Genomic DNA, 27,142 nt, shown 5'->3' on the forward strand with positions numbered 1-27,142 from the left:
ACGAAATTCGAGAAATTTCAAAAATTTGAATTTCTCGCTCAAATTACGTCAAAAGTGACAAAAAATCCCGGACCTCCTTGCGGAATTTCCGCACTTTTTCAGTACTTCCGGACCGCCCTTAAAAAATCAGTACTTTTTCCGGAAATTCCGGACTTGTACACACACTGTCTACGGTTACGTTACCAAAAAAAAGTGTTTAATTGTAAGTACATACAGGTCAAAAAGGATCCGAAGCGGAAAAGTGAAGATAAGACAGGACCGGGTCAACGCTTTGCATACTTGCGCCGATTAAAATGTAATGTGCAAATGAAGTTCTGATTGCAAGACACGCGTGCGTTAGTCGTCGCTTCTCTGACGTAAGGGCGTACCTAGATTTCAACGTGAGCCCTGTTCTCTGTATGAGTACATGCTCTCCAGGGCTCATGCGAAAATAAAGATACGCCCTAACGTCAGAGGAGTAACAAAGTGCCTCTCAGATTTATCGCGAGCGAATTAGCCCTGACAATGAGATACGCTACGATAAGTCCCGGTTTATCACTTTTCGATGTAATTATATGTATAATATCCAGATGATGTATGGATAATATTATATTCACGTGACAAATTTGATCAGCCAAACATAATACAGAGAAAAAACACACTAAAAACCGGGGTGCAAAGTGAAGAGAAAAACTATACTATTATCGTGGTACACGGACTTTATATGTCCACTTTTTTTACGTCCACAGACTTTTCGTCCACAATTTTTACGTCTACAGTTCTAATGCACACACTATTGTAAAGTCCATTACTTAAACGTCCACTGAGTAAAGTCCACTAAAATCAAATTCAAGCGTTATATTTCAGTCCGTGTGTAAAATTATATTGACAATATCGAACTGAGAAAATTAAGAGAGAATGAGGTGTTGTTATTGTAACTCATATTTTAAATAAAATGTTAATTTCTTCTTTTGATTCATCTTTTCAAGTTGTCTTTAGTAAATACTTGGTTTCATTTTCATCCCTGAAATTTCCGATGTAAAATATGCCTTAAATTTCTTGCCTACATTCTTTTTTTTTAAATGTAATTTATTACTTCATTTTAAAAACATTTACATTTTTAAAACGTGGTAAATATTTGTAAAACCTTTTCCAAGCAATGCCATCGATATGAATCTCAATGAGCCGTATTTGTGATGAAAGAAACTATACAAAAATTAATAAAAGAGGAAAAAAACTAGAGGCACGCAATTTTTTGTTTTTAACTTAATTGTACATCGACCTTCTTGAGTCAAATACATCCAATTTTGAGCCTATAGTTGCGCTTACACCACGCCGCGGCACAGTGAAATCCCAAAACATAAAAGAATAAATTTGAATGCTTTGGAAATCATTAAATTTGACACGGAACCACTATTATATTTACAAGAAACACATTATATTTTCCAGTAGTACATATTCCTTTTTCATCAGTTTAAAAGGGAATAATCAATGCAGAGAGTGCAAATATTTCAAAATCATGAGTTAAAAAACGTTGAAACTCCGCAAGTTTAAATATTAGAGCCTAACACAGAGCGGAGCGGCGTGTTAGCAGCGCAGAACGCGCACTAGCGCCTACAAACCTAACAGGATACTTCACGCATTGCGCAACGCTCCTAGAGTCTGTTCTCTTTCATGATATGATTCATGAATGAAATGTTTTTAAGAATGAAGGTAGTAGTAGTATGCATTTATTTTTGAGGTGGTTCCTGTCATTTAAATGAGAAGAAAAAAATGTGGACATAACATGTCCACAATTTGGACAATTTTGGACATATTCATGGTTGGACATTAAATCATGTGGACTTCATAAAGACTGGACTTAACGTTTAGTGGACATAAATAGCGGTGGACATTTATCTAATGGACGAAAGGTAGGTGGACATAAAGTCCTGGAAGCATTATCGGGACGTTTCGGGATTAAAATACTCTTTTTCGAATGGTAACAACTTACAATTACGAAAAGGAGAGACGCCGCTTAACAGCAAGGCTAGACTAATAACAATAACAGTATGATTTTTATTCGTTGTCATCGATTTAAACCCAAAAATTATCCTATAGCTCCGAATGATATGTGGTCATGGCCTTTTAGGTAACCTATATGGATAGTTATTCGAGCCTTTGCTGCTGAGTTCAGTGAATTTTTCCAAAATGTAGCAATGATTGAACGTATTTTCGATAGAGTTTCATATCAATTAACTTACATAAAGTTAGGGTTGCAGGAATTTTTTAGTCTTCTCATTTGCCGGGCTTCATGTTTTAAGAATCCCTTACATTCTTTTTCTTTGAAATTCATTCCAAATTGCCGAAATTTTACGAAAAACGCACAGATTTCTCCGCGAATATACGAAAAACTCGGCAATTTCCCAGATTCTGCGAAAAACACGTAACTTTCTTCGCGATTCTTCGAGAAAACACGCGATTTTGACACTGCTGCGAGCTGCCCAGCCCATTTTTCAATCAGGATCGCGTGATCAGGAAGTTTCTGCATCCTTGTATAGATTGTCTTCTCTACGAGTTTAAAATTAACCACTGCACGGTTAAAATAAACGGTTCAGCCAATTTTTCTGAAATTCGGAACATTTGCTGGAAATTACCATACTTTAGCGCGTTTGGAGTAAAGGGGTTGGAATTTTACTGAGAGTCCAGCGCATTTGGAATCAGAGGTTCATTTTCCACGGTAAGACGATCAAAACACTATCTTGCACATTTGTCCGAGTTCAGCTTTTTATTTTCCTGGAAGAATATCGTTTAACCTTCCTGTAAAATTTTTCGGGTACCTTCATTGGATACCTTTTAAGGTTTAACCAGAGGTTGAAATTTTTAGTACAAAAATGCCCCACTATCACTCGGATTGTGAGATGCTAGTTTCTAAGCCTTGAAATCCCCCCCCCCCCCCAAAAAAAAAATAAAAATGTAGGTGGTGCTTGACTCACTTGAATCCGGATATTATGTGAAGAAGAGAGGTTTTTCCGGCACCGGAGGGACCGAAAATGGCAGTGAGGCGCCCCGGCTTGAACCTTCCGCAGCAGTCATCTAGAATTGGAGCTTTACCACTTCCTGAAAACAATTAAAAAACAAAATTAGATTGATGGAATTGGAGCCAGGCCAAAAAATTGGATACTGGCGAAAGGGATACCTGATCAAACACATTTCCGGTATAAATAATCAAAGCTACGAGATAGACAAAAGTATTGGATATATACTGAAGATTAGGATTTTATCCTAATCATTGGGGTTTACGCTGGTAGGATTAACCCGATGGATGTTCGAGATTTTGGCGGGTACATTTCATTTTCAATAGGAGGGTCTATTTTATGGATCCTCATGGACATTGCGATCAGTGCACAAAAAAACGCTATGTTCAAATTTAAGCATTACCTATGTTTTTTCATTAAAATTTCACATAGGATACGAGCAACGAAAATTACTGGAAGTAACTTCTAACAAAGACCTTTTACGAATCATTAATTGGACTGCATTTTGCAATATGGAACTATAAATTCTAGCCCGGTTTAAAAACAACGTATGTGCCATTAGTGTGCACTATGCACATACGTGTTTTTTCAGATGAGCCAGAATTTATAGGTCCAAATTGCAAAATGTAGTCGAATTCAAACTTGCACAACTATGAACAACGACGTGAAATTTTGACGAGAGAACATCATACATACATCATATTTCTTAAATTCGCAACTTGTCTAGTGGTCCATTGTATAAGTACACATCAAAATATTATTAATAGAAAAACAGTTGGACTAATTTTTGCAATTAGGAACTACAATTTCTGGCTCATCCGTGAAAACACGTAAATACATAGGGAAACTAATGGCACATACGTTGTTTCTAAACTGAGACCGAAATTGTGGTTCCTTTTTGCGAGATGTAGTCCAGTCTTAAAACGAAAATCAAATGGAAAAAATTGAGAAAGAGTGCACTTTGCAGTACATATTAAAAAAAGAAACGAAGAAATGGACTCAAGCTCGCAGTTTCTACGTCGCTGAAGAATTTGCGATAAAAAATGAGGTAATGAGGCCACTTTTCCGGAAAACTATCCTCCGAGTCAGAGCTAGCTTCGCCCGGCATCCGAGCAGGCAAATTAAAATACAGCGGTTCGCTCGAATTCAAAAGACGACGCGTTACTTTGCTTTGCATTTCAAATTAGTGACGTATGAAGTGTCAACGCACCGAGATGACGTTTACCCGACGGAGATCTCCATTCCTATTGGAGATTTTTTTTTTACATTTTCAAAAGTGCATCATTCCAAAATCGGTGGATCTTAAAGAACACACGATCCACCTATTCAAAAACTCATTTATTATCACGTTCACGTTGTTGCGAGGCTCGCGGTGAAGATACAACCCACTTGGAAATTTTCTCAAACCTTTGTTTAAAAAAGAGAAGGGAGGGTCGTAGGTCGTGCACAAGCTCATGCATACATTTTTAAAATTTACACTTGAAAAGGACAAAACGACGTTAGGTCAGTACACCTGAATTCGTTATTGAGCGACGGTAAAATATTCAATATAAGACCTATCCCCAAATGCTCGTATAACTTTCCGTCTGGTGGTTGTATGGCGGGCTGAAAATTGATTGAATTCACGTCATGTGTGTTGTCCCAGCCTCCGGACTGCAGGAGCTTGTTTTATGGGTCAAAATGAGAATGTTTCCCTCTGCAGGATTTTTTTCTTCCAAAACACAGGCGGATCTAGAGGGGCGTAAGGGGGCGTGCGCTCCCCCCCCCCCTTCGTCCGAAAGAAGGAGGAGGACACCGAGGGGAAAGGAAGGAGGAAGGAACGGAGAAAAAAAGAGGGAAGGACGCTTGTGCTTGGTAATTATTCGTGACAAAAAGATTCAAACTGCATATTATATGATTTCTTTCGTAAATGTTAGGGGGGGAGGATCCCCAGGATCCCCTCTCCCCTCCCCTTTCAAAGTGTCCGGATCTGTCAAAGTTCCGAAAGTGTCCCTAGATCGAGCAAATGTTGTTACTTTACAGATGATGGATCATAAAATGAAAGGATAAAAATAAGATCTACTAAGAAAGCTACTTTGACCTAACTATCTATACTTTTTTTCACCAATTTTTCTTCTCCATAACTACCAACTTTCCTCCCAAATTTAAAAAGTTGGATCTGATGTGCGACCTTCCTCCTAAACCTGAGAAAATGGAACCTGGTGCAATCAAATGTGAGAAAGGTTTAAACTGTCAGTTTAATTTCTTTTTCTTTTTCTATTCTTCACTGAAAATAGAGTCAAACTGCGTTGAGAAACCAATGGAAGGTGAGAGATTCTACAACGCGTTAAATGCGCTCCAGAAGCACGGGTTGGGGCACCCATAGATGTGCTGTGCTATAAGCAGTGCGATGACCACAACTGAAGGTTTCCTTTAGCGCGATGGTATTTGATTCGGATGAACTTACGAGCAAGTAACGAGACGACGCGACGTGAGACGTGAGTCTTGAAACTATTCGAAGAAGAAAAAAAAACATCGTTTACAGTGCAATTCATGGCACTCGACTGCCTTCATATGGGCACACAGTCTTGCCAATTTTAAGGCGGACAAAACCGCTTCTTTATAAAGAGCATTTAATTTTATTTGACCACATATGAGTCGAATCACTCGCATGCTGCATTATACGAGTAGAGAAGATTGAACGCGCTTCGCCGATACCAAACTATGTCGACCAAATCGACGTCGAACTGTCTACTAGAATACAGATGACTAGATTTTTCGTATCAGGGTGTCACTGTGTATGTGTTATACTTGGCTAAATCAGAGCTCACTACGTCAGTCTTTGCAACGTATCGGGGGGCTTCCGATCCCTAAAAAGTCTTATAAACACACGACATACATGGCTCACGTGCTACGAGGATCTTCGTGAATGCCACAGTTTCGACATGTCCATCTACTTTTGCCTACACATCGAAATGAAGGCGAAATGTGCTGAAAAACGTGGTTCTAAATAAGTTACACAGCCTCATTATGAGACATACTGATGGGTGCGCGACGAGACTAGCACCCCATTAGGAGGGTAATTCAACGTTAATGTGTCCAGCATAACGTGATATCAACCATCATGGCTATGAACTCCAACTCATAGGTAACAGTGGCGTGGGCGGTTATGCGATATATCGATTGCTCCGTCATTTAAACCTACGAAAAAGAATCGATAAACAGGATGTTCGCAACAAACGCCTTTAAAATCGATTTTTTACTTCAGCTTCAAATGGGGCTATCACAGCTACCACAGCTTTATCGATATCTTCAAAGATATCGATAATCGATCATTCACGGCAAGCTACTGATAGGTAATAGGATTAATGCAGTCGATGAAGGAACGCATCTATTGTAATAACTTGGCAAAAGTGCAAGTCCTGCAGAGGCTATTGGAATTTTTTAAGCATGTACGTAATTTCACACTCTGTAACGACTCGTAATAGAGGCGTACGAATGCAATTGACAGCTCTGACCCGGCAACCATTATCACACCGACGTTTCAAACAATTATAAAAACAGCAGTCCTCTCTGGAAAAGGAGGAGGGCAAGAGTTTCAGAGCAGGTTTTTTTCTCTTTATAATTTTAAGCTCCGTGGATTTTCAGGTTTCATTAAACAATTTTCGTTTTTATAGTCAGTATGGATCCAGACAAGCTGGGAGATTCTGAGCTTTTCCAAGCTAACGTTTTTGATGCATTGTATAACCCTGGGTGCTTGAGGTCCAGGCATGGACGTGCAGGCAGGTTGCAAAGTGCGCATGCGCAGCGCAGAAAGAACATTATGCGGCTTAATGATACGAATTATGAGATCTCATCACCATTATTCGCCGATGGTTGGTCTCGGTTGCAGTAAATTGCTACCCATCGTCGCCACCGCTGTGAATCAGGGTTGCCACAACATTTAGAATAAGAAATTCCCTGTTTCCCTGACAAATTAGAGTAAAATTCCCAGGCAATTGAAGATATGTCACATGGCAAAAAAGAAATCATTTGAAATGGATTCCGAGCAAAATTTGTTGTTCTAAATGTCAAATCCATTCTAGAGAGCTAATGGTGAATTAACAATTTTTCCCTATAACATTTCCCGGTTTTCCCTGACAGTGGCAACCCTGTATGACCCGTATTCTGTTTCCATATTTCTTTTATCAACGGCCCTAATAAAAATGAATTGTAAGGCCGTATTTATAGTCGCTCCTCAAACAACTCCATTCTTCAAGAGGCCTCATCCTTATGGAAATCCTTATGGTTTAAATCGTGATAAAGGAAGGTTTAAGGAGATTCTTGACGTAACATCATAAAATTGACAATTTTACAAAATTGCAAGTTAAATTCTACAGTACACCTTAGCAGATAGACTTTTGCAAGAGTTTCCAATCATTTGCCTCTGAAAACATTTTAATTCGGCTGATTCGCCCACTTATCGTTGCTCCTCTGACGTATGGGCGTGCCACGATTTCCACATGAGCCCCAGAAAGTATTGATTTATACGTAAAACAGGGCTCAGTGAGATACACGTCACGTCAGAGGAGCGACATTATGCGTTAAAGCTTATATATTGGACATTCCTAATGAGCTCAACGCGATTTTCGTGCAATTTCACCCACGAGAAGCAAACTGAATTGGCTGGACTGGCGTGCTAAAGAAAAACGCCGTGTGAGCCTTCAGGCGTTGCCAAACTTCTTTCCTTAAAAAAACGAATTTCATGGGGAAACTTGTTAATTCATTTCTTCCAATTTTCAGCAATTTTTTTTTGCAATTCAAACTAAAATATCGGAAAATGTCAGGGTCTAACATGCATAACTTTCCTCTAAGATACTAGATTTATCCGGGGAGGTTTGTTAACTCTCGAATGTTCATACGACGTTCTTTCTAAGCACGGCAAAGTATATCTTGTGTGCAACAGACCCGCTGTAAAGGAGAATGCGAGGAGACTTTGCTCTGCTAAAAAAAAAAAAAAAAAAAAAAAAAAACCGATTGCATCGAGTGACGGAAAGCGAAAATTCATACCAATGTAGCCTTGATCTCTAAACATGTGTTCATAGTATCTGCACAGCACCAGAGATGCCAGAAATGCGAGTTACTACATAGAAAAAGTGTCAAAAGTCGAAAGTTTTAAAAGTCTGATGTGTGCGTGGAGCTTGCATGCACGTTTTACGCAGGAGACCCGTGGGCCAAACTATTACAAAACATCTTATTGTATTCCAGAAGCATCCGAGAGGAGAGAACTGACAACGAACAACAACGAAATAAAGCACAATAATCAGAAAATTGGAGATTCTTGATCGATGTGATACTGCTTATGACGCGCTCAAACTTAAAATATAGTTTGTGTAACGCTGCGTAATATCTCTCCTCGTCTGCCCCTTAACATAACGTTATATTACCTTATAGCTCCTGCACCTTACATAACGAAAAATGGGCAGAATTCAAATTACCGTATCGGATTTAATTGCGTTTGCCTTATCTAAGTAATAACGGCAAAAAATGTGCAAGAAATGCACGTGATGATATAAGAAAAAAGCACGCAAAAAACCTTGTAGCTTTGTTCTTTTGCAAATGTTTTTGTGACTTGTCTTCTCTGGAAAGTTTTCAAATATTCTGATATACCTTTACCACGCTAATTTATGACACCATGGCCTTGCTCCTTCGGACATCGTAACCTTCCGGCCAAAGAAACACAGGCGCCATGCGACATTTGAAAATTTCCGCCATTTTTTCACAGAGAAATTGTTCAACGAAGCTGTCCAAAAATTGCACTGAATTTTCTTTGCGCTCCCGATGAAATTCGGGGAAATGTTCAAACAGATTCAACCAACAATTTCTCTATAAAAAAACAAAATGGCGTCGGAAATTTTAAAAGGTCGCATGACGCTTGTGGTGCTGGAAGGTGACAGATTTTAGCAATTTTTCTACACAGTCGCAGAAAAATGCCCTTCCTCCCGTTGTCTTGCGGTGTGCATATTACAGTATTACACCAAGTAATACCTGGGCGGCCCTTGAAAATATTCAATCAAGGCTATTAAAAAACACTGCATCCAATAATTCTTCAACCCCTTTTATAGCCACGTAATGACAATGGAAAAGTTTCACCTAGTAAATGGTAAAGGCACTTCCTCCTCTCATTGAGTTACATAATTCAGAGACGGCGCCCTCCTGGTGGTAACTCTTGCAATTAAATGAAAATCACTCAGTACAAAGAGAGAAAAATGAGAAAATCTCCCGTCCGAAGGAACCGGTTTTTATCCTATTAAAATTAGAGGTGATCCTTCTTGCGCTGGAAATTTATTTACGTTGAAATACGTTGGTAATTAAACAAGGCGTTTTAACACTGAACTTTTGCCAAGCACACATGAAGGGCGGTCTGCCCGATCGCAAAAATGAATGCTGGTGTTTTAACGGCGCTGATCAGATTTCTTTCAAAAGTTAGGTTCCGCACAAAAAAAACGTAAGTAACAATGGAAATCGCCGAACCGCATCAGAGACACAGGTCTGCATCAATATTTTGAGCGCGAAATCTGTCGAAATTGATCGAATATCAAGTTCTGACAGAAAAATAAACAATTTTGACGTTCCGCACTCCGCAGCAAGATTCCTAGATTTTCCATATCTTCGTACACATTTCAAAAACTTGTCACTTGGCTTGGTGAGCGCACATGATGATAGACATTTCATCCCAGAGACCTGTCGGGAGGGGCGGTGGGGAAGAAAAAATAATGGCGCGAGATAAAGAATCTGTACGCCAGATCAACATTTTTTCCGCACATGGATGCACTTTGTCTGTACTCCCACGACAGTATTTTGGACATATTTTTTCGTGGCACTATGTGGGCCACGAAATTTCTAAAATCATGTCACGTGGGCACTATGTGTGGCGAAAAGTATTAGGGAAACAAACCTTTTCGGAAACCAGCTTAACTTTCGTGCGTGCAAGTGCTCGTGTCATGAGAAAAAAAGGGTGATGTATCGTTTATTCCCAGCTATAAATTATTACCCATAGGCTTCTAAAAAGCCACAATTCTTCCATGCAATTAGTTATAACAACACGGGACGGTCACTTCGAAACCCTATTGAAATATTCAAAATCAATCGGCCTGCTTTCCGAAGGACGAAATCACTGGCAATGTTCGACCCAGAAACATGGCATTTTTTCCAACCATATCCAAACACGATTCTACGACTGCTATTCTACTGACCCAATCACGAAAAAGGCTAACAAATGGTGTTTAGAATTATTGCTTTTTATAATTTCCTGGTTTGTATTTAATTCCTCTTGAAAATTCACTGATGAAACCCCAGAATTTTTGCACATTTTCTTCTCGATTCTCTAGGAAAAAACAAGAATTTGTAATTCCACGGGTAGGCAAAAAATCAAAAATTCTCAGAAAAATCGAACGGAAAATATTCACATGTTTTCCCGAAAATTCGTATTTGATCAAACGAAATTTGGCAACTGACGAGGGTTCATACGGCGTTTTTCCTTAGTATGGGAGTATACGGCGACACGTTCCGTATCCTCTCCGTGATTGTCTTCAATAACGCTGGGCTTAATTACATTTTAATCGGGCCGCTAAAAAATCACACTGTGATTCCGACGCAGAAATTCATGGAACCGATGCCTCCGTGCGTTTCGCAGGTATGCAAATAATAATGATCGGGTCGCGGGGATGATTAAAATTAATTAGGGGGCTCCGACGAGTCAAATTAAGATGACGGAGAAAAAATGATAGCATCGAATAACAATGGTTCGCCCGTTGCCAGTGGCGTGTCAAGCATGGCGAGAGATCTGCCATTTCAGGGTGTCTAGCAATTTTCAAAAATAAAGTTCCCTGACGGGGTAAACCCAGACGGGGGATGGTCAAAAAGCCGGGGAAAATTTTAAAATTCGCTGACAGACAGAAAAAATAATTCCGTGACACTTCCCTGGCAAAACGGAAAAATATTCACAATTTCTCGATATGGTTAAATTGATTATTGCAAATAAGAATTTCTTCATGTTTCAGGAATATAATGTCATAAACAGAGCAAAACATATGGTGGCTAAACTAACACGAGATACGTGTGCCCCATTTTTAACATTTAAAAGACATCAGCGGAATTCAAGTAGAAATTTTAGTATATTTATTCCATTTTTCTGAAACTGGATTCATCATCAATTTTTAACGAGAAAAAAATCCGTATTTGTCGATTTCCCTGACACAAAAATCGCTTGCAAAATAAAATTCCCTGACATCCCGAATTTCAGCGCATTCCTTGATTTCCCTGGCACAAAAAAATTTCCCTGAAATTTCCCGGTTTTCAATGTCGCTAACACCTTGCATTCAAACCTAAAGATAAGGGTCGAATATAAAGGTTTTCGTAATTGATTCATTACCAATGCTTCAAATAGGAAAATATCACTAGTCGATGATTCACGCCTCGCTATACAGTGCCTCTAATGTGTCTAATACAATGTAATGTAACAGTCAATCTAATGTAATGTAATCTGATGTTGTGGTATGCGACTTTGGCCTCATTATTTTTCTTCGCCTACACTAGATCATGGCTTAATAAAGACGCTAGCGGTTTCTACGAAGAAACTAGGAACAATGTGCCGATTATGTAAGGCGTAATCAGCATCAGGTTATCAGAGGTTTCTGCACGAGACTGATCTTGAATTGGACGTAATTCTATCAAACGGAACTATGTGCATTAAGACATGAGTCCTGAGACCCATAAGAATACACGCATGACAGGGCTCACATCATAATGCACATAGCTTCGTTTGATAGAAATACGTCCAATTTTGACACAGGCGATACACGAACTTGCAGCTTTCAATTTTACCGCGGTTTCCTGACGTAATGTGTCGATGCATTGAGCTTTAATTCATACGTCTCCGTTCACGGGAAAGTAGACCTTTGTCCACGGAAATTCAGAATTGAGTTGTTGCAAGCGAAACATACCTAGAACTCTAGAAAAGGGTTACAAAAATTTCCAGACAAAAAAACGCCGAAAAATGTAGAATCAAAACTGAGTAATGGCGGAAGTTAGCAGTCCAAAGCGTAAAGTTTGGAGAATTTTTTTTTTTTTTTTTTTTTTTTTCCCTTTCTTTCTTGAAATTCTATTTTGCTATGTTTGGGGTGCAAAATAGCAGACTATAGAGCAACTTCACCACCCTTTATTAACAGAAAAACGAACTAAACCGATTGCATCTCGCTTCAGTACCAACTACATAGAGGCTTTTCTGTCTAAAACTCAAAATGCGATTTTTTTACCCACCTTAACCAAAACTGCTCTGCTAAAATCGCTACTGAATATGTCAACATATGAATAATTTTGTACGTCATTTGATGCCTTTCTGATGGATTCAATCAGATCAATCTAACTTTAAAGTGGAGCAATTCATAAGTTCATTCAATAATTACATTCTAGCTTGGGCTGGTTTTGTGTGACTTATGACAGCGTTTTGAAGCTTAATTAGATTTATTAGAATTCCAAATTTTCATAGGACTAAGAAGTTGATCAGTTATTCGGCGATCTGGCAAATGATAAATGGAACTTGCCAGTGGCATGGCGTGCTTTGCGATAAATCGATAGATCTGCCATTTAAACCTATGATAAAGGATCAATTAACAGGTGTTCGCAATGAACACCTTAATAATTGATTCTTTACCACAGCGTCAAATGAGGAAATATCGATTATCGATCTATCACGCTCCGCCTAGAGTCCCTTTATACTGAGAGTCAAGACAATTCGGCTCATGGATGTCACAAACGGGAATAAAGGTTACAGAAATTGAACGTTTTTTGTAATCTTTGATCGGCCCATTCTCAAATGCCTTTCTCCGTTCCTCCTCTCATTCCGTTTGTTCCTTGCCGAACCCGTAATTCCCTGGTCCATTCCAGATTATAATCTTTGCAATTGGTGAAAATGTAATCTTTATTCCCGTTTGTGACACTGTGGAGGCCTAAAATACGGGAACCAATCAGAAATGGATTCAAATTGTCTTGACTCTCAGTATAAAGGGACTCTAGCTCCGCCAATGGAACTTGTAACTTTTGAGGCTCTGACGCATCATAGAGAAAAAAAGGAGGTGTTTGCATTTTGAGGTTTGTTTACCCTGTGACGTAGGTCGTCACAACCTGGCCAGCGCAATCCGGAATTCGAAGTATGAAAAACGGACCATAATGCCCCATTTTTTGCTTAAATCAACTCGTGATGTAATTTCAAGCACTTTTTATAGAATGACTTTTTTCCATAAATTACACCATTTCCAAGAAAATCGATGATAAAAGTCGCTGTACCGACCTACGTCTCCAAAAAATCCAAGATGCCCGAGATGCAAACACCTCCTTTTTTTTCTCTATGCTGACGCATAATGATTCAAGAACTTGAAAAGGAATCACGATCGCCGCCCGAAAATTCATTGACTTCCTTATTGACAAGTTCTACTGCTTCATGTGCTCATCATATGGGGTGCACTTTTCTCAAGATCATTCATGACGGAAAACTTTTATCTTTATTTGCCGGGAAAAGTGATTGGATTCAGAGGAAAAGATTCCATTTAAGTTATATCTATGCACGAGGCTTGAGACAGTGAGGCATTTATTAGACAAGAAGAGACATAATAGAATAATCCATGAGATCCTTGATTTGATGAAACTGAAGCTAAAATTATTTATCCTTGGATTGGCTAAAATTGGCCTTAGATTTTTGCTCCTCTAAGCAGTGCTCCAATTTCACGGTGCTAATGCCGAATTTCGTAACTTTTCAGATTTTCCTGAATTGTTCCCGGAACTTTTGAAATTCCCGAAATATTCCGGATGTTTTGCATTTTCCAGAACTTTTCAAAAAATCTGAAGAGTCGCGGAACTTTTGACGGTCATGGGATGGGAGAAATCAGCACAAAAAAGTTCCGTATCCCGGAACTTTTCGACGATCATGGAATGGGAGCCCGGAGCACTAACACTGCCTCTTGGGCAGCGGGAAGAAAAGTACATCGATACGGAACAAAAGCTAAATCAGGATTTCACTTATAATTCTTGATAAAACACGGATTTATCACAATTCCCTGTAATCAAGTTTCAGGTATCTTATCCCAAAAAGCTCAAAGTATAGAGTACTGACACAATTTATAAGTAAGTATGTTACTAAACACATTTTTTTAAGTCTTCCACGGACATGTTACTCTACGGCGGAAAAGTGGTGCACATCACTAACTGTCAGAAAAACTTGTGATAAATTCATGTATATTTGAGTGCATACTCAATTATAAAGCAAACCGAAATCAGCGCTACTAAATCAATATGAATTTGTTAAGTACCTACAGTGAAAAATCAAGAATATATGAAAACCTTAACACCCTATATTAAAAGTTGCAGGATCAGAGCGTAAAACATCACATCATTCACATTCGATTAAACGATGAATTTTTGCGTTTGCTTAAGTTAAGCTTGCCACGGTGTACGGTTGTGAGAAGGGATATTTTGAAAAGCGACAGCTGAAACGTGCTTTTAGACTTATTGTTATAGTGGTTTGATTCCGCTTTGAATCACAAATAAAATGTGTGATCAGTATTCTGCCGTGCTCAAGAAAAACGCCGTATGATCCATCAGGCGTTGCCAAATTTCCTTCGACAAATCAACTATTTTCAGGAAAATCTGTAAATATTTCTCTTCCGATTTCTCAAGTGATTTCGGTCGTAATTTGATCTAAAATGTCTGAAAATTTCAAGGGAAAATATTCATAACTTTTTCAAAATAAATATTTTCTGAGAGGAAATTTGACAGCTTTCGGGTGTCCATGCGGCGTTTTCCCTTAGCACGGCAGTGTTACAGCAAAAAGTGTTCCGTATTGCGAAACTTATTTCCTTCCGTTAAAAATTCGCCCCAATAACCAACTCGTTAGGTAAAAACAAACTAAAATTGTGCTGTCACTGAAACAACGGACTCTTTAATCTTCATTCAAAGCATATTTATCTGACTCGTGCGAGTATATGATCAATAAACAGAGTCGTATCACTTACATGTAATGACTCGAGTTAGAGTATTATCACTAGAGATTACATAAAGTGGGCAATTATTACTTTCGGAAGGCTTACACGACTGGGTCAGTATGCCACTTTTGTTTAATCGCGTTTTCTAATAAATGGGGACAGCGGCTATAATATAGGGTGCCGAGAAATGACACGGTATTAGTGGAAATTTTTATCTCCGACTTCACTTGTTTCGGCAGAAGCTTCGGGTATCGACACCCCACCGCACCCACCCCCACACGAAAAAAAGAAGTTGGAAGTGTGCCAAAAACAGAAACTTACAATTAAAGTGCAAAAGAGTGAGCGGCCAAATGTTACGTAACTGAAGACTTCATAATGTGTTGGGGGATCAATGAACGTTTTGTATAAGGAAAGGATGCATTGGGGAGAGTAGTTTTCTTACAGCGAAAAAACGCAATGAATAATAATACTGTCAAAACAGAGCAAAACTTTTTTGCTTTTTACAGGGTTGCCACAGAATTTAGGAAATAAAATTCCTGCCATTTCCCTGATTTCCCTAACACATTTTGGTAAATTCTCTGACAATAATTGATTACGCCAGATGATATATGAAAGACGTGATTTGAAATAGTTTCCACGCATATGTTGTTCGAATTGTCAAGCCCATTCTGAAAAGCAAATAAGGGTGACCTAACAATTTTTCCCTGACATTTCCAGGTTTTCCCTAACATTCCTTGATTTTCCCGGTATTCCTTGACCGTGGAAACCCTGTTTTTATTGTTTTTTTTAAATTGTACATACTGTTCGTTACCTAAATAAATTGCTTGGAGTTGTGTTTCTGGGTGGATAAATTTACTTTCAGGTAAGTGAAAGAAGATTCTGTAAAAAAAATAGTTATTCTGAAGAAAATTAGAGAGAGTCTTGCAATCAATTAGTTTAAATGTCAGTTATTTCTCAAAGAATGCACACTCTCGCTCGCATGAACTCGGAGGTGGAGGGTAGAAGATGGAGTTGGCAATACCAGCGGGCCGATTGTTGAATCGTTATCGAATGTTCCCGATCGATCAGTGGCGTGGTGTGAATTGCGATATATCGACTGTTCTGCCATTTAAACCTATGGTAAAGAATTAATTATTAAGGTGTTCTCTGTGAACACCCTGTCTATCGATCCTTTTCCATAGGTTTAAATGACATAACAGTCGATATATCGCAATTCACGCCAGACCACTGCAATCGATAAGTCCCTATCTTAACAATGATTTTAATCGATGAAGGTCATTCGATATCGATTTAACAATCGAGCCGCAGAGGATTTGCGACTTGATTGACTGTTCCTACGAAAAACTTCACAAGAGCCACGATGTTGCCACTGTTCGGTCCAAAATCAATCTAATGGTGAAAAAAAAGAATAAGAGTACACGAGCTAGTGACCAATGCCGATGTTGAATGACGGTGACAATTTCATTCGTTCAATGCATCTATTAGACGCACGCATTTTAAACACTGCCAGGAGGCTACTACATACACATTACTAATTTTCTTTGCAATGATAATACACCTGGGCAGTCTAGTAACTATGCCATTCTTTCCGTGCCTCTAACTTTTAAAAAAGCTCATGAAAGTCAACCTCTAATTTCAGTCTAATTTTCTCGGCATTGATACGGACAACAATGCAAGGTTGTCATTATTGTGAGCTAAAAAGTATCTTTATTGCAATTATCGTGAGTTGCACCATCATTATACGGCCTCAACTTACAATGCGTTTGTGAGCAACTGCATGATAGTTACTACTCGACCAAAAAATTGAAACTGTTGTGTTCCTCGCAAAATTCTTACAGAGACGATTCAATTTCTCGAATCACGTATATGCTTGCGCCGAGAAAAGAGGATGGTTTGGGCGACAGTGATATGAGTAATGTAATCACCAACAGACTCTATGGTAGCAAAGCCCGGAACTCTAATCAAAAATGCACCAAAAGTATGTTCAATGCTACCAGATGTGTCGTTATTCTTCCTCCCACGTCCCACCTCCTACTGATTCCTACCTCGGTCAATTCCACCCTTACTTTTTTATTTAAATTTTTTTAACTTTAAGCTTTTATTCCAGTTGAGAATGGACATGTAATTGGCCCGAAAACGTCCTGATTGCGTCAATTTTTCAATTTTCCTGTGTCGTACCCCGTACCAATGTTTTTTAAATGTATAATTGTCTCGTTATTTTTACCCTACATTATCACTGTGTCAATAATCAACTCAGTAATTTGCTGATAGAATTTATCATACTTCTTGTGAAATTTGCCTTAAGTACTTTTTAAAAACATCTGAATTTTTGAACCTTTATTTAATGAGCTTCATCGATATACAGCATTGCTTGAATTGGGATTTTTCGATCAAGGTTATTTGATATCGATTCCAATAACGATTTAACAACCAAGCGGCAATTCTTGCAGCATTTATTTCAATTAAATTCATTGTTTGCGCAGCATAGAGCGGAGCATTACGCGTTCATGCCTCGCGCCTTTAATTTTGTAGATGCAACACGGACATCCATCGAGCACGAATAGTTGTATCTCTGCGCCGTCGTCATCAACGCACATCTTTTCCCTCTCTTCATTTCCAAATTGAATTGGTTCCGTTTGTCTTATTTTTATGGTGGTGATTCGAGGACTTTACGTGACCAACACATCCGAGGATAGGAGAGATGTAATCGGGCCTCGTTTTTTAACTTTTCTTCCGAATCCAAACGACACCTCATTGGCAGCATGGAGCGGAGTATTGCGCGTTCACGCCTCGCGTCATCGCGCCTTCAATTTTGCAGATGCAACACGGACATCCGTCAAGTACGAATAGTTGTATCTCTGCGCCGTCTTGAGGTGTGTATCTTATTTTTGAAATATAAAAAAGCAAAGGTTAAGTTAAACCTGGGCTCCTACGAGTTGAAGGGTTGCCAGTTTCGGATCAATGTTTAGAAGAAGGTATAAAATGAACAATAAATACGATCAGCTTAGGGAGGATCATCATATGATCGCGAAATATCTTAGCATGTCGAAAGACGGGAAATTTGCGGAAATCCTGACGGTTGAAGCCGGAAATTTGCGAACAGACTTGCAACAGGGTCTCGCCAACTGACCGTGACTGTATATGAATGAATCATATCGAGGAATGAACACAATCTCTGAGGGCCTTATTTTTTAAATGTCTCGATGTCTCTCAAACAGTGCTGCATTAGTGATTTAGCATAATTTATTCTTTCTCGTCGAGTTTTTGTCTGCGTATGCATGTCACTGCTATCGCTCCAGATCAGAAAAAAGCGATGGAAAAAGTTCATACCCTTCTGCAAGTATTCTCGACCTGAGAAGTGTCATCTGGATCTGGGGTTCCTCAAACGAAAATTCAAAATAATTTTCAATAAAACGATCTGTTTTTACAATGACTGAAAAATGCTAAAATATTTTACAGAATTTAATATGATGGCGAACGGAACTACAGAGATGCGAAAAGATATTCGCGGCAAAAATGGATTACAATTTTAGTCTCATTTATTTCGTCATTCGTAACAAATTCCCTGACTCGGAGAGAAGATCAAAGTACACATTGTGTCAAAATTTTTGAAAATCAGCCAGTTTTTCTATTTTACTTCATTTTACGCTAAATAAAACGGGGAAAAAAGTTTTCCATCAAAAAATTTCTTGACGTTTCGAGCATGCCAAGGTCTGCATATTATCTGCAACTCTGTGGGGCAATAATCATTCTGTGAAGAGGCTAAAAATTCGACTCATTACAGCGAAAAAATACGTTTTCTTATTACTTATATTCTCATTGGACTCAAGAGATATACCACTTGCGCGTCCAAGAGGCGAATAATCATTTCAATGATTTCAGTCGTGACACATCGTTTCCTTGTCACAATGAAAGCTTCAATGTTACTGCGAAATGTTCAGGGTTGTTACCACTAATAAAAAACTTCATTACAATAAAAAAGCTATTGTTGTCACACTAACATTTTACTTGTCACGATAAGAGTCGCTTCCTTGAAGTAACGAAACTTTTTCTTACCACAACGAAAAACCGTCAATACCTAAAACGGTTTCCATTACTAAAAAGTAGAGCATCACAGAAAATTAGGTAACATTTGACGTAGTTAGACTAATTCCAGTTAAATCCGTCCATTTACTCCCAGGGCATATTTTTTTAAGTCCGCCACGCGAAAAACTGTCACGTCTTTAAAAGAACGTAGCATTGTGTGACTGAAGGTTTCTCTTGGGCCCTCCCACTAATAAATGGTAGGTGCACTAAATAATCGGTAAGAGGATGTGTGTTTCCGCAGTGATTTCAAGTAGATTTAAATTTAAGAGAAGCGTGAGCTACAACAGAATAAAAACCTTCAGGAGAACAAATTGAAGAAACCACGCGCTGTTTCTGTTTCCTGAACCAGTTTTCCAAGCCGAGCAACACGAGTGTGAAATGATACGGCATTTGAAATACATTCATAGAGAGCTGGTTGGACTAAATTGATAAAATATAGAAAAAGCGGACCCTACAGTGAACGTCGCATAAGCTCATACTGGTGAAGCCAATCGTGATACGCCCATTTTCTCTACTTATTTTCTATCCTTCATTTTAGACTTTCCATTTCAGTCCTTCGAGTCCTATTTCATATCTAGCACCCTTCTTATACCCTCCTTACCCTTCTCGTACTAAGTATATTCGGGCCTATTAGCGGCCCTCATTAATCGCCACACAGTGAGAAGAAACGTCTCTTAGATCTAGAGTCCCGCCTCTTAAAATATTTGAGAGGAAAAATTACTCTCTGACTGAAATCCGCTTTAATTGAGAGAATTGGCTCTCAATTCAAGCAAAAATCAGATTGAATCAAGAGTATCTTTTTTTGTAAATTTTTTTTAAGGGTCTGAATTCTGGATCCAAGAGAATTTCTTTCCAGTGCATGATCAAACTGTGCTGGTGACGCAATAATATCCAACAAAATCGTGCTAGTCTGCTAGTAGCAAGTAGTTGTTCAGTCACAAAATGAGCATTAAGGTCAAAGCTCCGAGGTCAAAAACAAAAGACTCAAGAACTAAACCTCGATAGAATTCTATCAGAAAACTTACTTAAATTTAGCCGCATGATATTTAAGAGGAAGGAGGAAAAGAGAGAAATAGAGAAAAAATTAGTGAATAGGAAAAGAGCAAGCTGAATTAAATAATTCTAAAATAAAACCGTCATGCTTGTGCTTAAATACTTCATGAAAATGCTGATTAAGAGGTTAGCGAGCTCTCCTTGTCGAAGCATTAGCTGAAAAAGCAATTTTCGCACGTGCCGGAAAGAGCTGACCATCGTCATCAAACCACCGCCCAGATGTCCACTTACTAATAACATAATGGGATGTATTGTAGACAGACCCTCTCCTTTTCCGAATCATAGATAAAATTGGTGGTGAAAAAACGAGAATATCAAGGACGACTAACGACACACCGTTCAATTTTCATACAAATCCCTACTTTCCCTAATACTATTTTGGGTGAAATAATCTAAAATTTAATACAAAGCTGGGGAAACACGTGTCGGAATTGTAAAAAATATAACTACTTAGGATCAATGCCTTAAAATAGAAAACTCGCCGGAATGGAATGGGACTAAAAAATTTATGGGTGCTCAGATACGACGAACAGTTCATTCATTTGCATGAAAATTACTCAAAGTCAATTTTCAAAAACTTCCGTGATTTTCCTTCTCTGTGCGGAGAAAACTCTGTGAAAACTTCAAAAAATGATGTTGATAGGTTGATTCTCCTTTTTTAAAAAAATGGGACCGGCAATTTTTAAACAACACGAACGAGGATATGTGGTCTGGTAGTTTCACCGTCAACATGAATAAGCAATATTGTTGCACGCAAGACGGCCTGAGAAGTGAGAACAGCAGGTGCAATGACAAAAACACGACAATCTCTCCGATTATTGTGCTATTCCTCTGCAATATATTTTTACTTTCTCGTTATAAAATGTCAGCATTTCCTCTGATAGTGACATTTACCTAATTTCAAAGGAAACAAAAATACCGGGAGCAGCGTGAGGGTAACTGATTGCCGGACGATCGATCCAGTCTGAAATGTTAAATAATTGAGCACAGTGGAAGAGAAACGCCGTAAAGGGGAAAAATGATGAGCGCATAACGTCAAATAATTGGAATCTGATGAGATGATTCTATGATTTGTAGTCAAGGCTCAATCATTTGACGATCCACATGTCGAAGCGTAACACTAGCACAGTGGTACACTTAGGGAACCAGAAAATAATTAGGGTTGCGACCTCTGTTAAACGCGTGAGGGCATACAATCGTGCTGGCAAGAGGCTCGAAGATAATGAACGAATCTGTTACGAATAGAAAAAAAGATGTGAACGTCCTCACAACAAAAAACTGTAATTTGGTCAGTAATTTGGACAACTTTTCCTGTTTTGATACTGAAAAAACTTGCATGAATGCTGCAACGAGGGCGATTACTTTAACTCTCGAACGATACGCTTTGCACGGCGGTTTTTTTCGGCGCGACGAGTTTTCGGTCATCTCCCAGTAGGAAGGAGTATGTAGCCTTGGTTGAACGTTACAGGAAATGCTTCAGAGCTTGCACAAAACCAAAAGCATCTTGTTGAATTTGACGAGGAAATTAAGGGGAGGAAGGAGGCGGAACATCCTCAAAAATGTCACAGACAGTGTTCCCAGTCGTGCGTAAATTCCCTTGTTCTCCTCAAAAAACAAACGCCCCCCCCCCCCCCCCCGAAATTTGAAATACAATAATTCCAGTGCTAAGATAAAATAGCCGGACTCAGTGGATGGATTTGAAAAAATGAGCAGAGGCGTCATTGTGATCAAATTTAGGGGGAGGCAAAAGTTGATATGAGGAGGAAAATTTACTGGTGGGGGGGGGGGGCTGGACCCCTCTCTTTTCCTTTACAAAATTGATGCTTCTGAATGCATAGATATCAATTGTTACTAACACTGTACATGTCAGCCATTTTAATTCTCCGGGAATAAAGTCAAAAGTAGGGGCACACAAGACCCCAAAATAGGGGGGGGGGGGGGATGTCACCTACTATGTAACCATTTGCCAGCCGTAAGAAAAAATCCATTCCAGAACTGTTGATTCACCCACAGTTTCCATGGGAGGGGAGACCAGAATAGTGAAAATGGAGGGTGAGATTCTCTCTAAAGTATGGGGAAGAGTACCCAGTTCCCACTCCCCTTTTTTTTCATCTCATCCTCCCCCTCATTCTCTCTCTCTGTGACTATAGAAATAAATAAATATGATGAAATTCATTATCAAAGAGGTCATGATATTAACTTTGGGCCAAAAAGAGATTACCTACTTTATCTTAATTGTTAAGTAGTCCTTCTTTAAAAGGAACTTGGGCAAAAATTTTAATTACTCGATAAAAAACCATACCTCAATAAAAAATTTTGTCTTAAGAGTCCAAAAGTAATTGGGAATTTACTTTGGTGGAGATTTTTGCTGGAAAAGTGAGAGGAGGGATAGGATTCAGCCAGTGTTGCCTTTCCTGCAAACGCAGAATTGGACAGAATAGTGAGATTGACAGGTCATAAGACCTGACTTAAAATTATGCTTTCCTTATGATTGCCACACAGAATGGTAAAGTAGCTCACGTTGTCAATATTTTATGTACATTTCAAGTAAGAATGGCATGTGACTTGACCAATATTCAGAATAATTCCAAAATGAAATGTGATTGGATTTAAGACAGTTTTGGCAGTTTTACTTACAGACTCTGTTTTAAACAAATGAAGTTTAAGAAGTTGGTACCTGTCCAAAAAAACGTGTTGACGAAGTTTGAGGTTAACGTTAAGGTACAAAATCATAGAATAAATAGACTAACCCAAAATGTGATAGCAAGAGAAAGGCAAATTGATGGATAAAGTCAGAGAAAGAGGGTCTCAAATTTTGGCATAGTACATTTCGGCTAATGTTCATTTTTTTTTAAAAAACCTAATGAACAGTTTCTAGTGAAATTTTTCGTGAATTTCATGCTCTCATAAAAAAAATCACACTGAATTAGGAAAATGATAAAGTAGTTTCCTAAGAAAAATATGGAACATAATTAGAAATTCTTAGACGTTGTATTCTTAGGCGCATTTTTCACATTTGGCCTTAAATTGTCAATTACACTCTAGAAATATTTAGAACTATTCATACTAAAAGAATACAGAGCGCGCAAATCCTGTGCATAGTTTATTTCCCCTTTAATTCAATTTCACACAAATCCTCGTGGAATAAACTGATTCATTAATTGATTTCTAGTACTAGACGGTGGATGAGATTCGTTTGCCTATCAAATAATATGTCTCCTTATCAAGAATAACGGAGGGTATCAGTGACCATTTGTACCAATCATGAGTATCGACTGGTCGATTGTGAAATTTGAACAAATGGTGCTTTTTCTGATGTGACTGTTAATGCTCTTTGTGTGTACATACCATGCACGAGCACTATTTCAGACTTCTGTCTTTCATGCAAGTATTTTGAAACCTCAAATTCAAGTGATTCTTGAATCAAGTCAAATTTTTATTTCCTTGTGATGCAAATTTGAAAATAGGTAAATCAAGCAAACTTGAAGCTCAGTCAGGATTAAAATCTACATGATGTGAGACTATAATGCCCATTATATCATTACTTTCTTTGAGAGCACATGCTACACAGCTGGCACTGTCGAGCATCCTCCGAAGTATTTTCCGTTATCTCATTAAATAAAATTCTGATCTACTCATGCGAATACTTGTAAATTAAAACAGATGCTATGCATAATGTGTAAGCGCTTACCTCTGCTTGTCGGGGTGTATGTCAGGTGAGAAAATTCCAAGAGAAGAGAAACAGGGGGTTTAGAGATTTCCATGATAAGAATTGGAGCACCAAACTACTCCACAAAAGTCTCAAAATGTCCACGCACTTAAATTGCAGTGCCACTGCTAGAACCAACGGGGAGCCATGCCCTGAGACACTAATACTCGCACTACTCAGCAAATTATCAAACTTGAATGTTTGATAACGCCTGAAACACTTTGTCACTCGACCACTTGCACTAAATTCTCGGGAATGAAAATTGAGGAAATGAGCTTTCACGGCGTTGACACAATACACTTACGAGCTTTGATCTTTCCCACATGCACCGAAAATTATTACCATTGACTAGAAAAGGGCGACAAAGAAGGAAAGTTGTAGAAATAAAGGAGCGATTGCTCAAATTGGACTGCACGCCAGCAAAAACGAGGACGCGAAACTGATGTTTGTTTACATACACGATCCCTCTACGGAGAATGGACAGGGAAGGGAGCATGCGCCAACCGGAGAGAGGTGTACCGCGGACAGCCAATCAATGGACAGCGGACAGTCCGGACAGCACAGACAGACGGATTCCGGACAGCCGGCCGAAATAAATAATTCACCACGATCAAAACCGGACAGGCACGCGCGAGTGTCTGAGAATGGGAACAAAGAAAATAGATTAGTGATTAGCACCGTGAAAAAGCGCTTTACTGCAATTTTCACGACCCAAGGTCATTGATCAAACACTGATATGCAGGTGGAATGATAATACTTAGTGACTAGGGGATTCCGCCCTAGGGAGAATATTTATGGGGAAAATTACTTACTTCTTGAGAAATTTCGATGTTCCGATTGAATTTATTCCTGCAAACCCGTGGACTTGTCCAAGACCTCTGTCCAAACCCCTCATTCCTTGCGGCCAATGACGCTTGACATGAGGAACTCCTTCAAAATGAATGCTAGGCAATATGTCATACTGCTGCATTGCAAATGCTCTACGTCAAAGACTGAAGGCGTTCCCCCGGCAGCAAGCACAAAGTGAACTCTATTTTGCAAAAAGGAACCAAGAGCATTCCAATGTTGCTAAGATTGTGCAATTTTCATTTTTTGCAATCAAACTAGTGAAAACATGCAAAGAATGAAATTTACTGAGGTCACTTCCGTCTTGAATTTATAGTTTATTAGGGGAAAAGATACAACTTGCTGAGATGATCATTTGATATTTCCAAGGTACCTACCTAAAAAAAGTTGCACAATCTTAGCGACTTGGGAAAGCTCTTGATTTCTTTTTGCAAAACGCAATCCAAGTATCTAAAAATTAACAATGAAGTACCTACATACCATCAAAAAAACTGATAACACTCATCACAATCGCAACAATTCGTGATGGTATCACGCTTAGTTGAAATGGAAAGTATGCTACCAGTCACTCATGTCAGGGGTTCAATTCAGTTTCGAAGGGTCAAAGAAGGAAACGAACACTTTTTGAATAGGGCCATGACAACTAGTGTCTATGAAAATCTTACCCCCCAACCGTTTTTGCACCCTCTATTAATTAAACCTTGATGCAATGATATGAATTCTAGTTATTAAGAAAACACCCTGGGGCTGGATAAATCACTGTGTCCTGTTCGTAGTATTCATCTTCTTTGTTTCAAAAGCTAACCACTGAGTATCATTATTAACCTTCGACTATTAAAAACAGACCTGCTGTCTCATTTTTCAAAAAAATGGGTCAGAAATAATTTATTTCCGTTCAACTAAACGAAAAAAGTAAAGCATTTACACCAGAAACCGCTTCAAAGCCGAGAAAAGGTGTTCCGAACATGAAAATAATTTTTCAACTTAGTTCCTGACATTGGGTCTAATGGAGGAACAAAGCTTAAAACCTTCTTGTTACAAACTAATAGTCAGTGTGACATAGTTCATAACTGTAAAAGCGTTATGTTTAAATCATACTTATTTTGCAAATGGAGAAATGTTCCTTGCCTTTCGGATGTTTAGGCCACAGTAAGGACGGATCCAATCTTTTTTTTAAAAAAATTTTTGGTAACATCAAGGACTTTTTCATTCATGGGAGAACAAGGTGCACAGGAGCAGTTTTGGGTATTTCGAAAAATGAGTTTATGAAGTTCTGAGATAAGGGATCCTTGTGGCGGAAAGAAAGTTCGAACTGACTTCTTGATGCTTAAAAATTGCAATATGGGAGCGAATTTGTCACAGAATATACATTAAGACTAGCTTTACGTGAAATCGTTATTATCCCAATTTTGTCCAAAAATGTCCTTGTGCGCCTTGTCCTCCAAGCCTTAAAATGTCATAACTTATCTACAGTCTAAAATTCTGGAAAGTTGAGGAACAATATTTGGAACATGAAAGTAGTCCTTAAACGTCCTGTACATTGAGTCTCACAGAAATGAAAAACTTCACATCTCATCTCCCTTCAAACTTAATGCAACTGTGTGTGTCTCTGTAGAACTTGATCCATTTCAGCTCTTGAAATAGAGTAGATATTTTAGTTTGCACATGATTAGAAATGGACGTGTATATGCTGGACAGAACTTATCAGCAAAAAAGTATACATAGTTCAAGCATGAATGCCTTCGAAGTAAACTGCCCAGCAGACTGATTGTTGAAATTTTGTGTTTGTCGGGTGGCCATAGATGACATAGGTTAAAAGATGAAGTGTGATTGGTCGGATATGTTTTATCGCTGCTTTGGTCAAGTGGAATGGACGACATACTGTTGGAAACTTAAAAGGTGTCTTCAACTTGTCATGAGTTCCACCCAACATAAGCCCGACAAAGCAGCGATAAGACATATCCAAACAATCACACTCCATGTTTTAACCTATGTCATCTGTGTGTAACCGACAAACGCAAAATTTCAGCAATCTGGCTGCTGAGGGTGTAGAATTTTTATTTTTCAAAGATACGACTAAAGTTCAGGGAAAAATGGTAGTGTAAGTTGAAGCACTTAAGAAAAAGCGTCACCTTTGGATTGATGAGATTCAGAAAAAGGCTCTTTATTAAAAAAATCAAGTTACAAGATCAACTTGTAAACACAGAAACATTCTCTAGTCTTAACATTAATTTCATAAAAATACTGTCGTTACAAATTTTATAAATATATATTTGTAGAAATATATATATGTATAGGTGTAAAAAAAAAGAACATAAATCATACAATACTGCCAATAAATAAGTAAATAAATATTTCTCTTATACAATACTGCGAATAAATTAAGTAAACAAATTTGTGTTTTAAACAACCAAAAGATTAAAAAACAGATTAAGTCGTTCCAGTTGAAGTAAAAA

General features: G+C 38.5%; 1 protein-coding gene across 1 annotated transcript in view; it reads right to left on the minus strand.

Moving 5' to 3' along the window:
* The window catches only part of LOC109039579 (ATP-binding cassette sub-family G member 4), a 42,728-nt gene extending 18,363 nt beyond the window's left edge, over positions 1-24,365 (minus strand). The window contains exons 1-2 of the mRNA XM_019055113.2: positions 23,823-24,365; positions 2,955-3,078 (exon numbers count right to left, since the gene is read on the minus strand). Of these exons, the coding sequence (XP_018910658.2) occupies positions 2,955-3,078; positions 23,823-23,895 (197 nt within the window). The 5' untranslated portion in view covers positions 23,896-24,365. The remainder of the gene's footprint in view (positions 1-2,954; positions 3,079-23,822) is intronic.
* Between the last annotated feature and the right edge of the window lie 2,777 nt (positions 24,366-27,142).

Source organism: Bemisia tabaci, chromosome 2 (assembly GCF_918797505.1).
Source record: "Bemisia tabaci chromosome 2, PGI_BMITA_v3".
Lineage (NCBI taxonomy): Eukaryota > Metazoa > Arthropoda > Insecta > Hemiptera > Aleyrodidae > Bemisia > Bemisia tabaci.